Source organism: Mus caroli, unplaced genomic scaffold (assembly GCF_978045245.1).
Source record: "Mus caroli unplaced genomic scaffold, Mus_caroli_1 scaffold_15, whole genome shotgun sequence".
Lineage (NCBI taxonomy): Eukaryota > Metazoa > Chordata > Mammalia > Rodentia > Muridae > Mus > Mus caroli.
Genome location: NW_028227270.1, coordinates 93629006 through 93645073, shown reverse-complemented (window position 1 = coordinate 93645073; position 16068 = coordinate 93629006). Strand labels below are relative to the sequence as shown.

The following is a 16068-nucleotide window of genomic DNA, read 5'->3' as shown; positions in this document are numbered from 1 at the left end:
TAGCTTTCTCTGTCAAGCTGCTGATGGCTGCTTTAAACATTTCATCATCGGAGAGCACTTAATAAGAAATCTTATTACCTCTTATTTTATTATTACCACTTAAAAGAATTTTTTTTTCTAATGAGAGACAGAAAGGGGTAGAACAATATGGAAAGAGAAGCATAAAGTGGGAGGAGGACAAGTAGAGGAAAGTTTCATCAGAATATATTATATGAATAAAAAAAGATATAGTTTTTTCATCAAAGAAGATTGACTATTTCAGAGCTGTATAGAAAGCCTAGTGATTAAGTGTACATGCTGTTTTTTTTTTGATTTTTAATATTTTTATTGCATATTTTCCTCAATTACATTTCCAATGCTATCCCTAAAGTCCCCCATAGCGCCCCCCACTTCCCTACCCACCCATTCCCATTCTTTTGGCCCTGGCATTCCCCTATATTGGGGCATATAAAGTTTGCAAGTCCAATGGGCCTCTCTTTCCAATGATGGCCGACTAGGCCATCTTTCGATACATATGCAGCTAGAGACAAGAGCTCCGGGGTTCTGGTTAGTACATCATGTTGTTCCAACAATAGGGTTGCAGATCCCTTTAGCTCCTTGGGTACTTTCTCTAGCTTCTCCATTGGGAGCCCTGTGATACATCCAATAGCTGACTGTGAACATCCACTCCTGTGTTTGCTAGGCCCCGGCATCGTCTCACAAGAGACAGCTATATTTGGGACCTTTCAGCAAAATCTTGCTAGTGTATTGAATGGTGTCAGCGTTTAGAAGCTGATTATGGGACGGATCCCTGGATACAGCAGTCTCTAAATGGTCCATCCTTTCATCACAGCTACGAACTTTGTCTCTGTAACTCCTTCCCTGGGTGTTTTGTTCCCAATTCTAAGAAGGTGCACAGTGTCCACACTTTGGTCTTCATTCTTCTTGAGTTTCATGCGTTTATCAAATTGTATCTTATATCTTGGGTATCCTAAGAGGATGTGGAGAAAGAGGAACACTCCTCCATTGTTGGTGGGATTGCAAGCTTGTACAACCACTCTGGAAATCAGTCTGGCGGTTCCTCAGAAAATTGGACATAGTACTACCGGAGGATCCAGCAATACCTCTCCTGGGCATATATCCAGAAGATGTCCCAACCGGTAAAAAAGGACACATGCTCCACTATGTTCATAGCAGCCTTATTTATAATAGCCAGAAGCTGGAAAGAACCCAGATGTCCCTCAACAGAGGAATGGATACAGAAATTATGGTACATTTACACAATGGAGTACTACTCAGCTATTAAAAAGAATGAATTTATGAAATTCCTAGCCAAATGGATGGACCTGGAGGGCATCATCTTGAGTGAAGTAACACAATCACAAAAGAACTCATACAATATGTATTCATTGATAAGTACATGCTGTTTTTGAAGAGAGTCTAGGTTCAACATCAGTAGCTACATGGTGGCTCAAAAACATTCATGCATCAGAATCCAGAGTATTTGGACACTGTTTACTGGTTAGTTCAACATTCCTTTGCATAATATTTTTGGCCATATTCTCTAATGTGACATTGCCTATCATTAATCAAGATAATGTTCTATAGACCTGCATACAATCCAATATTAAAGAGGCATTTTCTCGGCCTACAGTTTTCTTCCCAGATTACTCTGGCTTGTGGGAAGTTAACATTAAATATAACCAGAGTAGTGTACTTCATACTATGTCATTTTGCTGGTTTCATCCCTTTAGTCTGAGAGACCAAATTTTTGGGTTCAGGCTACATCATAGAGAACCCGACTTAAGTTTGAACTCAAGGCCAGTACCTGACATTTGTTCCAAGTTAACATTCCCTACCCCCAACAAAACCTGAGCCTAGCTCCAGTTTCTAGCCTAACCGCAAGACCTTCATATCCAGGTTAATCTCCCCCAACAAATATAAGTCTAGAACCAGTCTCCCGGTTATTTTCCAGCATAAATCTGTGACTCCCAGTTACAAGCCTGCCCCTCTATAATAACCACCAATTAGGAAGAAATCAGAAGTTAAGTTTATGGTTTGGCTCCCAGCACCATCCAATTATGCTAAAGGAAAGAACACAGTAATACTCCAATTTGATGCTTGCTGGGTCAGAGTATGCCCCAAAAGGAAGTCTATCCAAACCCTGGTTTTAGAAGATAAAAAATAGGGTAGATGGTGTTCAGATCCCCTACTCAAGGCCAGAGCAACCCTAAAAATAGAGAGGAAACCCACAAAATTACTTGATAAGTAATAAAGTCCAACATTCTATCTTGATAAAACTTAAAGATAAAGTCTCTTTAACAGTTAATAATTAAATTCCCAGTGGCAGCAGAAACAAAACAAAAATGTCTGAAAGAGACCCAGCATGTCTTGGAGGCCCTAAAATTTTGGACTATTGAGCTTCTGCTAAGAAGGCCCTACAGTGCCAACCACAGGTGACCTACCTAGACCCAGGGGGCATATACTCAGACTATGCACCCTGTCATCAATCAATGGCCAATGTATCAAAGGGGAGGCATTTATATATCATTTCAGTAGTGGCTTCCTGGTTAAGGATGATGTCAGAATGACTCATTAATAGTCTCTTTAATGGCCCCAGCAAAATGTTTCAGGCCCCAGCTGCCCTATGCCTAACTACACTGGTGTCTTAGGCCTCGATAGAGCCTTTGCATGAGTGCTTAACATTTTGGCACACATTCATGGGCCCAGGGCAGATTTTCAGGATACCCCTTAATGGATACAACAATAATGTGGTTCACCAATTACAACAACCTCATTCAAGATGAACAAAGGTATGCGGGGGCAGCAGTGGCCTCAAAAACTGAGATCATATGTGAAAAACTACTTCTGGCAGGAATGTCAGCACAGAAACCTGAATTGGTAGCTCTACCCAAAGTGTTAAAGCAGAGTAAAGTCAAAATGCCTCTACTACTACTCATATCCATGGTTCCATTTATAAGGAGAGAGGTTCTGACAGCAGAAGGAAAGACTATCAAAAATAAAGAGGAAATCTTCTCCCTACTAAGGGCTCTGTGGGTCCCTACCAAAAAGCACATAAGGACCCAATTTCAGAAGGGCAGATAAAGAAGTCCAAATGTTGACCTAAAATTTTCACCTCACTTGCCCATGATTTCCTTGGATACAGGGGATCTTACATTCCCTGAATATTCTAAGTATTCAATGTCATATGGACTAGAAATCTGCCCATGTTGCAGTGTTATAACGGATGGTGGAGGACATCAAAATGCAAACTTCTTGTACTAGAAAAAAAATAGGTCTACATAAACTGAAAAAGATTTGTTGCACATTACATATGGGAGCCTGGAAAATACAGGATTTAGTCCACTAGTCCCACATCAGAATTAGAGATGCCGATTCAAAAATAGCTGAAATTGATAAAAACTATAAGGCCTATCAATTGACCAATGTAGTTGCTCATGAGAAGAACCCCAGTACTTAATACTGGTGCATCAAGCAAGGAGTCTATTGGGAAATGGACTTCAGGGAGATAAAACTAGAAAACTAGTACCTCCATAATGAAGACTATGAGGTTCAGGATGCCCTATGATTGGGCCTTCTTGTCACAAGAGAAAGGGAATGAGAGACAAAATTTTGGGGTTCTGACTCCATCTTAGAGAACCTGACCTAAGTTTGAACTCAAGGTGGTACCTAACATTTGTTTCCAATTTAACACCCCTCCCCAGTCAAAACCTGAGCCTAGCTCCTGGGCTAACCATAAAATCTGCATATCCAGGTTAATCTCCCCCAACAAACATGAATCTAGTACCAGTCTCCAGGTTATTTTCCCCAATAAATATGCACCTCCAGGTTACAAGCCCTACCCTGCCTTACAACTGCAGTTAGGAAGAAACCAGAAGTTAGGCTTATGGTTTGTCTCCCAGCACCAGCCAATTATGCTAAAGACCACAGTGGCACTCCAATACTATTGTTGCCAAGTTAAAAACACTCACCCCTCACTTGCTGTTTTCTATAAAACATTGCCTAAAGAGTGTTTGGAGCTCATCTCGACCAAAACTATCCTGCAGGTTGGCAGTGGGCTGAGCCCAAGCTCAAGCTTGTGAATAAAGACCCTTGTGCAATTGCATCGAATTGGAATTCATAAACACTTCCTTGGTACACCAAGTCTTTCCTTTTTTTTTTCCATATTGCATAAGTGTATTTTTATTTCAACTCATTATTTGTCTTTTGCATGTATCAGGATGCTATTGTGACTGAAACTCACTGGAAATACTTGCAAATCACTGACATTTTTAGAAGTAACCTTCTGTCACCCAGTTTTCTTTAAAGAAATATGACAATGATATAAACCTATAACCTCAGATGCTTAAGATGTGCTTGAAAAGTTGTGCTCTTATCAACCAAACCACAAACCCCTCAGATTGAAACAGTCAAATATTTATCATATTACCATTGTTTCCAGTATTACAAGAATTAGTGCCCTACTTACAATATCTGATTAAATAACTAAAAGTTTTCATTTATATTAATAAAATTCAATCATGTAAACTTCTGCCAGAGTAAATAGATTTTGTGTCATGTATATGGACACTTGATTTTCCAAAACCATACACTGTAAAAATTAAAGTAGAAAACATATTCAACAAATAGTGATGGTCTAACAGGATATCTGCAGATAAGAATATTCAAAAAACTCATATCTAACATCCTACAGAAAAGTTAAGCACAAGTGGATCAAAAATGTCACCATAAAACTAAATCTAATAGAAGAAAACTTGGGGGATAGCTTTGAATACAGTTTTACAATAGACAACTTTCTGAACTGAACACCAATGACTTAGGCACTGAGGTCATTAATAAACGGGAATCATGGAACTAAAAACAGAATAGGAAAAGATCTTCACCAATACTCCCTCTGACAGAGGATTAATATGCAAAATATATAAAGAACTCAAGCAAGTAGAAATTGACCAAATAATCCAATTTTAAAATGAGATACAAATCTAAACAGAAAATTCTAAGCAGGAATCTCTAATAACCAAATGACACTTAAAGATATGTTCAACATTTTATAATCCACAGAAATGCAAATCAATATAAATCTGAGACTCCATCTTACATACTACAAAATGGGTAACTCAAGGGACAGCACATGCTGATGAGGATGTGAAACAAAGGGAAAATATCTCCATTAATGGTGGAAGTACAAACCTGTATAACCACTTTGGAAATCAATTTGGCAATTCTTAGGAAAATTGAGAATATACTTAACTCAACATCCAGCTAAACAACTCCTGGGCATATAACCAAAATACTACACACAATACAACAGGAGCACTTAATCAATCTATATTCATAGACAGCAACAAGAAACACCATAGATGTTTCTCAACTGAAAATGGATAAAGAAAATACAGTACATTTACACAATGGAGTAATATTCTAATATTAAAAACAGACATCCTGAATTTTGCAGGCAAATGGATGGAACTTCAGAATATCACCCTGAGTCAGTTAATGCAGACACAAAAATAAATGTATTGTATGCAATCACTTTAAATTGGACATTATACATAACGTGTAGGATAACCATGATACAATCTACAGATCAAAAAAAAGTGGGTAATAAGGAGGAAACCAATGAAGATGTGTGAATCTCACTCAGAAGAAGAAACAAAATATTCTTCAAAGGTGGATGGAGAGAGGAAATTGTTTGAGAAAATGGTGAGAAGTGGTATGGAATGGCAATCAGGTATAGTGTGGGAGGAGCCAAGAGGGGGAGAGGAGTGAGAAAATAAATCAGTGGGGAGCATCTCTCCTGCCAGCAGCAAGCATGGAACAGGGGAGGCTCTTGGGAGCCTATGGGAGTCACACAAGCCAAGACTCCTAGAAGTTCAAGTTATGGAGGCTGAATTAGCCATCTCCTATAGCCAGGTGGGACTTCCAGTGGAGGAAAGGGAACATCAATCCACCTTCAAAACTTATGACCCAAAAAAATGCACTGCATACAAGATGCATAGAGATAATTGATGATGGAAAAGAGATTGAGGGAATATCCAACCAATGCTTTGCCCAACTTGAAACCTATCCTATTGGAAAAGAGCCAACACCTAACAGTATTAATGATATTCTGCTATGCTTTCAGACAGGAGCCTGCCATAACTGTCTCCTGAGAAATTTCATCCAGCAGCTGATGGAAATAGAGGCAGAGACCCACAACCAAACAGGCAGAGCTTGGGGAATCTTGTGGATGAGTGTGAAGACTGAGTAAGGCAGAAGGGTCAAGGCCATCACAGGACCTACAAAGTCAACTAACTTGGGCCATGGGGGTTCATACAGACTGAACCACAAACCAAAGAGTTTGCAGGGTCTGATTCTATTTGCCCTGCACATTTATAGCAGGTGTGCAGCTTTTTTTTTAAGTGAGTATCCAAACATTTGGAGCCAGAATGACAGACACTTGTTGATTCTTCCAAGATTCATGGCAGACACCCCAAGAGATTGTCAATCTTAAGGCTCCTATGGTTTTATACACACATCATATGAGGTGTAGTTTTTTTTTAATACCATAGAGAAACACAATGCTAGTTACACACAGAGAAATGGAAGCATGCAGGGCATATCTATGATCATGCTATTGAGAAGCAGGGTTATAGTTGGACTTATGACACATATTTAAGAGATCATCACTAACTGATATTTGCATCCTAAAATAATTTTATTTTTTAAAAATTAAGTTTTGGGGAATCTCAGACATGAATACAGTGTATCTTTATCATCTCTAGTCCTTGCCTCCTTCCCTCTAAGTTCTCTTGAGGCTGTGAAATCAGATAACTATTGTATTTGATTGGCTATTCATTCACTTTTAGCATGGTTTCCTAAGGACAGCCTGAATGTTATGGAGTATTAAAAGTTTCATAATTCTGATTAGGATACATGTATCAGTTAATGAGTTTTATACTTTGATCTTAATAACTTGACTTTCATTGCTTTTCTGTGAAAAATGAGATTTTATTTAAATAAACTTTAGCATTATTTGCTAGGTTAACATGTATTGTTGGTGATATATTTGATTGAGACAAACTGAGTTTATTGATTTATATTCTATTCAATGAACAAAAGGTGACTAGGCATTTTAGATGTGGACATTTCTAAAGAGAATGTTTTTATTTTATTTTTTTAAAGAGACTCATTATACCCACACAAGCATTTCAATTAAACAACTGCTCAGCAATGAACTTTTGTGGAGCATCTTCAAAGCAGACATGGTAAATGAATGTGCACTTAGCAATCTTTCCCAGTTATGAGACACTTCAATAATTTGAGCTGAAGTAAAATGTACTTTGAATCATGATCTATGCAGTAGGAAAGGTTAAACATTGCCAAAAACTTATTATTTTTGTCACTTGATTTTAAGAATGAAAGATATTCCCAGTGGGGAAATTCTTCTGTCATCTCTGCCGCAGGAGAGACCTAAAAATCAAAATGATAACCAGTTACATGTTAATTACATTTTTAGTGTTCTTTTCTCCTTATATCTTCTGTGTGCAATCAGAGAAATACATTCAGAAATGTGCTGCTTCCATTAAAGTTATGAGTTTTCATTATTCTTAGGCAAGAAACTCTCAAGCAGTTAGACTTTTAGAATGTGTGGTGATGACTCATGTGCATCTCTTCTAACATATAATGAATTGCAGAGGAAGTATGCCATTTCAAAGTATAAGAAATGTAGAAAATTTCTGTTGATTCTGAGTCAATGGAAAAGTTCATGTCAGTTAGTTATTCAGGAAATTCTTACATGTCCTTTTATATGTAGTTCATGGAAGTTGATATGCACAACTCTTCTACTAAATCCAACCTCCATGAGGAATATGTATAATAATCTCACAAGTGATTTGGATCACGTGGTGATTTGATATGTAGACCCAAGGGGTGAGTGATATTGAAGGACCAGAGCTCTTTTCATCCAGCCAGGAAAGGTTTCCTTTAACTGAATAAGAGGATCATCTATGTTTCATTCTGATCTCTAGGGTGGAAAGAGATCAGAAGCATCTGAAAAGATTGTAGAGGCCAGCAAGCTATTAGAGCAGTGGTTCTCAAACTTTCTAATGCCATGACCCTATAATATAGTTCCTCATCCATAAATCTCATCTATGATATAGAACCCCAACCATAAAATTATATTCATTCCTACTTAATAACTCTAATTTTGCTAATTTTAGTAATTGTAATATAAATATTGGATATGCAGGATATCAATTATACAACCCCTGTGAAGGGATCATTTGACACCCAAAGGAGTCATGACCCCCAGGTTGAGAAACGCTGTCTTATAGAAAGATAAGTAAGATATGTTTCACTCTGGAAAGATGAGGTATTTCAGAACTGTTTTTGTTGTTGTTAATTTTCACAACTCCCCTATTTTATGAGTGAAAATAATGAATAGGAAGTAGTTACCTTGATGAGTATCCACCTAAGGTCATCCAGTATTTGTCTGTTGTTCTCTTCGATCTCCTTGACTTGTGAGAGGATAGTTTCAGGGACATCTTTTGTTGCACTTAGTTCAATCACTAGATGGAATAGAGGGCTGATCCAGGAACCCACAAAATTGATCAACGTTTTTAAATATGATGCGATCTGTGAGACACAATTGAACCATTGCATTATACAATTTAAGTTTAGCAGCTTTGATATCTGTAATGTGCACGTAAAGAACCTGAATTGAATTATGTGTTTACTATGTGTGTGTGAAACATATATAGATGTTACATAGTTTGGAAGTATAACATTTAAACACCTGGTATATTTTCTAAAAAATAAATAAAACAAATTATGGAACTTGTTGATTAGCATTTTTCTGAATTAGGTTATCATATTTTTTCTCCCTACGCAATTCTAACAGCTTGATTTCAGTGACCTGTTTATTATTTGATTACTTGTTCATCAGTTTATAAAATAGTTTCTGCTAGTACTCAATAGGGACCAATAAGGTTTGGCTCATGATAGATAGAGGCAGAAGTAAGTGGTTAAAACCATTTTCAATAAGAGATTCAGGTACATCATGTATAGGGAAGAACTATATCACATCCTAAAGTAGAACTGCTATGATATGTAGACCTGCTAATCATGAATTTGTTGCATCCTAAGGAACATAAACAATTATTTTACAGGACTACTCTGCTTATCTGGTTTTCAGTTAAGGCATAGAGAATAATAGAGCAATGAGGAGATAGCTTGAAAAAGAAATAGAACGACAGATATGAAAAATCAAGAAGTGGGATAGTGTTCAGTCACATAGAATGCTATCATGCCAAACCCATTAGCAACATATAATAAACACAACCACGTTGTTATTTCTGATGGAGGAGTGAATATATATCCATGGATAGTAAATTTACCTCAAAGAATCAAAAAAACAAAAAAAAAGAGCAAGTAAAATTTTAGTGGTTGGTCATTTCTAAAATACATTTCTCTAAATGGTATATTTAAGCATTTGCTACACGTTCTAGGTATTTTAATTTGTTTATAATTTATCAGTACTATAATGGGATTATTTTCTATACTTTATCTTCATTTTTCTGCATGCATGATTACTGTATCTATCATAAACCCTGTAATAACTGACAGTACCACAAACCCAATGTATTGCTTCTGTAGTTCTGTGGAAAACCCATGAAGGAAACTCACTTCAATATTTATGTGCATTCCGGTATTTGGGGGGTTCGTGAGACTTGAATGGCAGTAACTTCCAGCTCTGACAACAGTCTTATCCTGTCTAATTATTTGAGAACTCTACAAATAAAACAAAAAACAGATTTCAGAAATCATAAATAACTTCATGACCATAATATTAATCGATTTTAGTGGATTTGTAACATTTAACATAATTCATAAAAAACAGAAATTAAAAAATTAAGAAACTTACTGTCCTGTAGTTTTGTGTCTATACATTGTAGCTGCAATTTCATTTTTTTCATTAACTTTTGAATATTTAACTCCTTCCTCTTATACTTGCTTTTCTTCTTCACTTTAAAAAGTTACACTAAGGAAAGCAGACACTGAAAAGACTAAATCACTAAAGAACTAAGTGATTTAATTTAATTAAAAATTTCTTAATTTAACACTAAAATATATAGCTGGGCATGTTTATAATAGATTTAAAATGAAATTGTCTCACAAAAATAAAATATTTTACTGTCAATTCTATGTAAACTCAAAGTCCATAAATTATTAAAAAATACAAATTAATGCCATATATTGAATTAGGCATTGTATGATTGATAAATTATTTAAATTGCTTAAATATTTACATTAGAGTACATTTTATTTTAAAAATCAGCTAATTTATGAAAGGTTAAAGAAAAATTGTGAGGGTAAAGAAGTCAATTAAGAACAGGAAAGTACAAATACTGTATAACGCTTTCTCTTCTAAAGCACAGTCATTTTCATGAGGCTCATATTGGGAAGGAGCTGGAAGAAAGTAAGGTACTTACAAAATCCCAAAATTGTCCAGATGAGAATTGGTTGTAATACTGAGTTATGTTAAGGGGAGAAAAACAACATCTAGTCAACACAAATATGACAACATATTTATTCCAAATAGAGACACATTATTTCGATGTCCATCATATTGAAAGTTTCTATAGTTTCCTTTTTTCTGTCCTTGAGATATGACAATACCCAAAAAGGGAATGGATCCACTTTATACTTTTATTCCTGCCCTGATATTGGAGAAATTCTTATTACTGAATATCTTTAAACCACAATTTCTAGTATTTATGGGATTCTTAAAAGGCTAGATATTCTCTCTCTCTCTCTCTCTCTCTCTCTCTCTCTCTCTCCCTCCCTCCCTCCCTCCCTCCCTCCATTCCTTCTTTTCTTCTGTTCCTTTTTTTCCCTACATCCTCACATGTTTTTCTTTATCTCTGTTACAAATATGTAGTTCACTGTAATGCACATCCTTTACAGTGTGTACCTGCAGTGTGCTAAAAGAACATGGCCAATAGAATTTCATGTCCCCTAATACAAAAACAGGAAATGAGAGCTCTTTCACAATCATATTTTAAAAGTTTCTAACATAGTTATTTTTATTTTTAATAAAGTTGAGAAAACGTATTAATATCATTAGATACTATGAAATTTCATGATACTGTCCAATTGGTCTTGTCCTTGTTTCAGTAGTTGGGACAACTGTTACCTATAAAGATGTATTTTCTGATATTTGAATCATAATGTTTAGTGTCTCAGGTTAAAGTACAGTTCAAGTATTAGTATGGAGGTTGGGGTACTTACAAGTTCTACATATAATTGGTCAGCAAGATTATGGAGAGTTTCAGCTTTCTGGATGGCACTGTTAAATGTTTCCAAAAGTGGGTTCCAGCAACCACCCTCTTCTGCAACACATGGAAGATTTGATGCAGCTTTCTCCCACAGCAGCAGATTTGACACCAGCAGCAGCAGAAGTGCACCTGCTACATAGAAACAAAACCCACTGAAAGATGATAAATTAAACTGAGTTCTCTTAGGCCCAGGAAAGTTGTATCTAGCTGAAGGTTTTCTTAGTTTTTATTTTATTTTGTTTGCTCTTTGTTTCATTTGTTTTTGTATTTTTTTTGCTTTTTGTTTGTTTGTTTTTTATTTTTTGCTACCACATGGATTCATGTTGGATATCTGGAATGACATATAAAGTCACACTAAGCACTGAGGCAAGTAATTGAATTTTTCTGAATAATAGTTTGAGGAGCAGGTGATTTCACAGTTTTAGTTTTGTTTAAGAAGTGCTTCTGAATTTTACAAATTTCTGAAATTAAAGTTAGTTCTGTACTTATATCTTAAGGTATTTTAGATGGTTTAGTATCTTTGGAATTTAAGCTCATTTTCAGTCACCAAACTCCTGAAGAATATGCAGTTTTTAGTCATCATGTCTGATGTCAATGTTCTGGACACTTATGGCACAGGGATAGCACAGTTTACCTCTTTGCTCCCTCTATCCATTTGACCATGATGATTACTAACAAGAAGATGAAGAGATGTTGTCTAATATATGATATCAACTTAGAACTGTGAACATATGATAAAAACTCCATCAAAGATTTTTATAAGAAACTTCAGATCATTCTTTATAAAGTTGATCTGCCCAATAATTTTGTGAGCAGATTAGACTCTTTTTTTTTAATATTATTTATTACGTATTTTCCTCAATTACATTTCCAATGCTATCCCAAAAGTCCCCCATACCCTCCCCACCCCCTACTTCCCTACCCACCCATTCCCATTTTTTTGGCCCTGGCGTTCCCCTGTACTGGGGCATATAAAGTTTGTGTGTCCAATGGGCCTCTCTTTCCAGTGATGGCCGACTAGGCCATCTTTTGATACATATGCAGCTAGAGTCAAGAGCTCCGGGGTACTGGTTAGTTCATAATGTTGTTCCACCTATAGGGTTGCAGAGCCCTTTAGCTCCTTGGGTACTTTCTCTAGCACCTCCATTGGGAGCTCTGTGATCCATCCAATAGCTGACTGTGAGCATTCACTTCTGTGTTTGCTAGGCCCTGGCATAGTCTCACAAGAGACAGCTATATCTGGGTCCTTTCAGCAAAATCTTGCTAGTGTATGCAATGGTGTCAGCGTTTGGAAGCTGATTATGGGATGGATCCCTGGATATGGCAGTCTCTAGATGGTGCATCCTTTCGTCACAGCTCCAAACTTTGTCTCTGTAACTCCTTCCATGGGTGTTTTGTTCTTAATGTAATCTAAACATATTCGGGTAGAAGAAGGGTTACATGGTCAAATTGTTTTTCTAATGGTTTATTTTTGGCTAAGATATAATCAGAACACCGATCATCAGTATGTTTTACTCACAATCACAGTTTTGTTTCTTCTGACTTGAGATAAGATTGATTTGATCCACTGATTTTGCTCCTTCAATATTTTCCAGTTTCTAAAACTCTAAAATATTACCTATTTGAGATGTATTACTCTTTGTTCTGTAAGGTGTCCTAGGACACTGCTGAATAATTTCCATCATTTCTAATCACTGGATACCAGGAAAACATTCCTCCTTCTTCTCTCTCTTCAAGAGAGACAGCAAGACAACACAAATTCTCTTTGAACTTTGCAACATGTCTCAAGTTAGAGGATGATGAAATCTACTAATCCAATTGTCTTCTATACCCTTGTACAGTTTCTTTCGAGTAAAATAATTTAAAAAGTTAATATAAAGTCTATGCAGAATGCTGCTCCTACTAATCTATGAAAAATACCTCTTAACACCAGATAGAACATAAAAATTGCAAATAAAGAATTCCATTATAATAAACTCATAGAACCACTGAACTGAATACTTTTAATAAGAGAGGCACAAGGGTGAGTATATTTACTTACAGAAGTGAGGTTGACTCAATAGCAGTGCCATTGTTAGGAGTTCCTAAGCAGGATGAGTTCTATGTCTGCAGATCTGCTTCACAGGAGTTGTATATTCAGTTAGTTTCCTGTTCCTATATATTTGAGCAGATAACCTTAAGGGCATGTACACTCATTCATGAGCTATGTCTTTCTATCTTTAGGGAATGTTTACTGTCTTATTACAATATATTCATATGTGTCTGGATGGTTTCCTTTTACGTGTTCCTACATGTTGATTCTTGTGCAAATTAATTTTGAAATCTTAGATGCCATTCTCAGCTGCCTGATTAAAGATATTCATGTCAGACTATGAGAAAATCATTGTTCATGATTACTTCCCCTTCCTTATAATCTTACTTTTTTTGTTTTATCTTTTCCCTAATCTTTACAGACAGAGAAAGATTCACTATTGAATATTTAGTGACCTTACCACAGCACTAGTAAATTATCCCTAATGAGAGGAATCTTTGCCTGTAATCCCTGGCTACCCTGAAGAGTGTTTCTATATGAACTAAGCTAACATGCTTAAATTAGGTATTTAGAAGTTCATTTAATAGATGGCTAATATCCAATATATACAAAGAACTCAAGAAGTTCTACTTCAGAGAACCAAATAACCCTATTAAAAATGGGACACAGAGCTAAACAAAGAAGGTACAACTGAGCAATACCGAGTGGCAGAGAAACATCTAAAGAAATGGTCAATGTCCTTAGCCATCAGGGAAATCCAAATCAAAACAAGCTTGAGGTTCCACCTCATACCAGTCAGAATGGCTAAGATCAAAAACTCAGGTGACAGCAGTTACTGGCAAGGATGTGGAGAAAGAGGAACATTCCTCCATTTCTGGTGGGATTGCAAGCTTGTACAACTACTCTGTAAATCAGTCTGGTGGTTCTTCAGAAAACTGGACATAGTACTACCTGAGGAACCAGCTATACCACTCCTGGTCATATACCCAGAAGATGCTCCAACATGTAATAAGGACACATGCTCCACAATGTTAACAGTAGCCTTATTTGTAATTGACAGAGGCTGGAAAGAACCCATATGTCCCTTCACAGAGGAATGGATACAAAAAATGTGATACTTCTACACAATGGAGTACTATTCAGTTACTATTAAAAAACCAATGAATCCATGAAATATTTAGGCAAATAGATGGAACTAGAAAGTATCATCCTGAGTTAGGTAACACAATCACAAAAGAACACACATGGTATACATTCACTGACAAGTGGATATTTGTCCAGAAGCTTGGAATATACAAGATATAATTCACAGACCACATGAAGCTCAAGAAGAAGGAAGACCAATGTGTAAATACATTAGTCCTTTTTAGAAGGGGTTACAAAATACCCATAGGAGGAGATACAAAGACAAAATGTGGAGCAAAGGCTGAAGGAAAGGTCAACCACGGACTGTCCCACCTGGGAACCCATCCCATATACAGTTATCAAACCCAGACACTATTGTGGATGCCAACAAGGGCAGGTTTCTGATAGCAGCCTGATGCAGCTGTCTCCTGAGAGATTCTGCCAGTGCCTGAAAAATACAGAGGACTGTTCACAGGGTCCCCAAAGGTGGAGCTAGAGAAAGGACCCAAGGAGCTGAAGGGGTTTGCAGCCCCATTGGAGTAGCAACAATATGAACCAACTAGTACCTCCAGAGTTCTCAGGGACTAAACCACCAGCCAAAGAGTATACATGGCTCCAGCCACATATGTAGAAGAAGATGGCCTTGTCAGACATCAATGGGAGGAGAGGCCTTTCATCCTGTGAAAGCTTGATTCCCCAGTGTAGAGGAAAGTCAGGACATGGAAGCAGGATTTGGTGGGTTGGTGAGCAGCTAGAGGGAGGATAGGATAGAGGGTTTTTGGGGGGTAATTGAAGAAAGGGATTGCAATTGAAATGAAAATAAAGAAAATATCTAATAGAAGCCAGTCTAAAATAAATTAAATATATTCAACACAAAAAGTCCATTAAATTCTCTCTAGGCAATATAACCTCTCAAAAATTACTGGGCATTCTTTTAAAATAACAAATATAGGTTGATTGCTTGCAATTGCTGTTAATCATCTTAGAAGTTTGTTAACTTCACCTGTAACAATTGCATCATAATTGTCCTAATGGGTATAGTTTCATACACTTACTGCTAGTATTAGCTTTTGTACTATAGTATTATTGGTGAAAATTCTTAAAAAGCCAATGCTATAGTAGCTTCCAGACTCTGGTATCTAGTCAAATCTAACTGATCTTCTAAAACAATGCCAACAACATATCCTCATATGGTTGAAAGAGGGTACTTGCTGCTTAAAAAATGTAGGCAAATCAGTTAGCTCTAATATTCATACTAAAGGAAATACATCTACAAGAATATCATTAGTGATTTCAGAAGCCTAGGTGTACACTATCTCTTGGGAAGGTAACTCTGATATACAGGTCACCCACATCTTAGAAATTTAATTCAATAAACATATGGTTCTTAGGAATTCCATTAGCTACATGTATACTCTTAAAAGATTCCTTTCCATTTCATTTTAAAATTACTTTTATTTATTTACATTCCAAAAGTTACCCCCATTCCCATTAACCCATCAAGAGTTCATCATTCAATCCCCCTTCCCCTTTGCTTCTGAGAGGTTGTTTTCCCCACACACCCACCCACCTACCTCATCCCAGCCATTATCA

At 36.6% G+C, this 16068-nt stretch overlaps 1 protein-coding gene across 3 annotated transcripts; it reads right to left on the bottom strand.

The window, feature by feature from the left end:
* Nucleotides 1-7263: 7263 nt before the first annotated feature.
* LOC110308274 (prolactin-8A6) lies at nucleotides 7264-13390 on the bottom strand. Of its 3 annotated transcripts, none has more exons than XM_021180719.2 (6): nucleotides 13360-13390; nucleotides 11272-11450; nucleotides 10473-10511; nucleotides 9667-9771; nucleotides 8437-8616; nucleotides 7264-7452 (listed from the first exon to the last, which is right to left on the bottom strand). In XM_021180719.2, exons 1-6 carry the CDS (start codon nucleotides 13388-13390, stop codon nucleotides 7264-7266), a joined length of 723 nt encoding a protein of 240 aa, XP_021036378.1. The 3 variants fall into 3 exon arrangements, with proteins under 3 accessions (XP_021036378.1, XP_021036379.1, XP_021036380.1); XM_021180720.2 differs by having other exon boundaries at nucleotides 11272-11447; XM_021180721.2 differs by lacking the exon at nucleotides 9667-9771.
* Between the last annotated feature and the right edge of the window lie 2678 nt (nucleotides 13391-16068).

What these genes read in the sequence shown, in the direction of transcription:
- LOC110308274 (XM_021180719.2), bottom strand. Translation starts at nt 13,390, where the DNA reads ATGGCACTGCTATTGAGTCAACCTCACTTCT. An exon ending in ATTGAGTCAACCTCACTTCT is followed by an intron (nt 11,451 to 13,359) that starts GTAAGTAAATAT and finishes GTTTCTATGTAG; the next exon opens with CAGGTGCACTTCTGCTGCTG. An exon ending in GAATGCACATAAATATTGAA is followed by an intron (nt 8,617 to 9,666) that starts GTGAGTTTCCTT and finishes TGTGTCTCACAG; the next exon opens with ATCGCATCATATTTAAAAAC.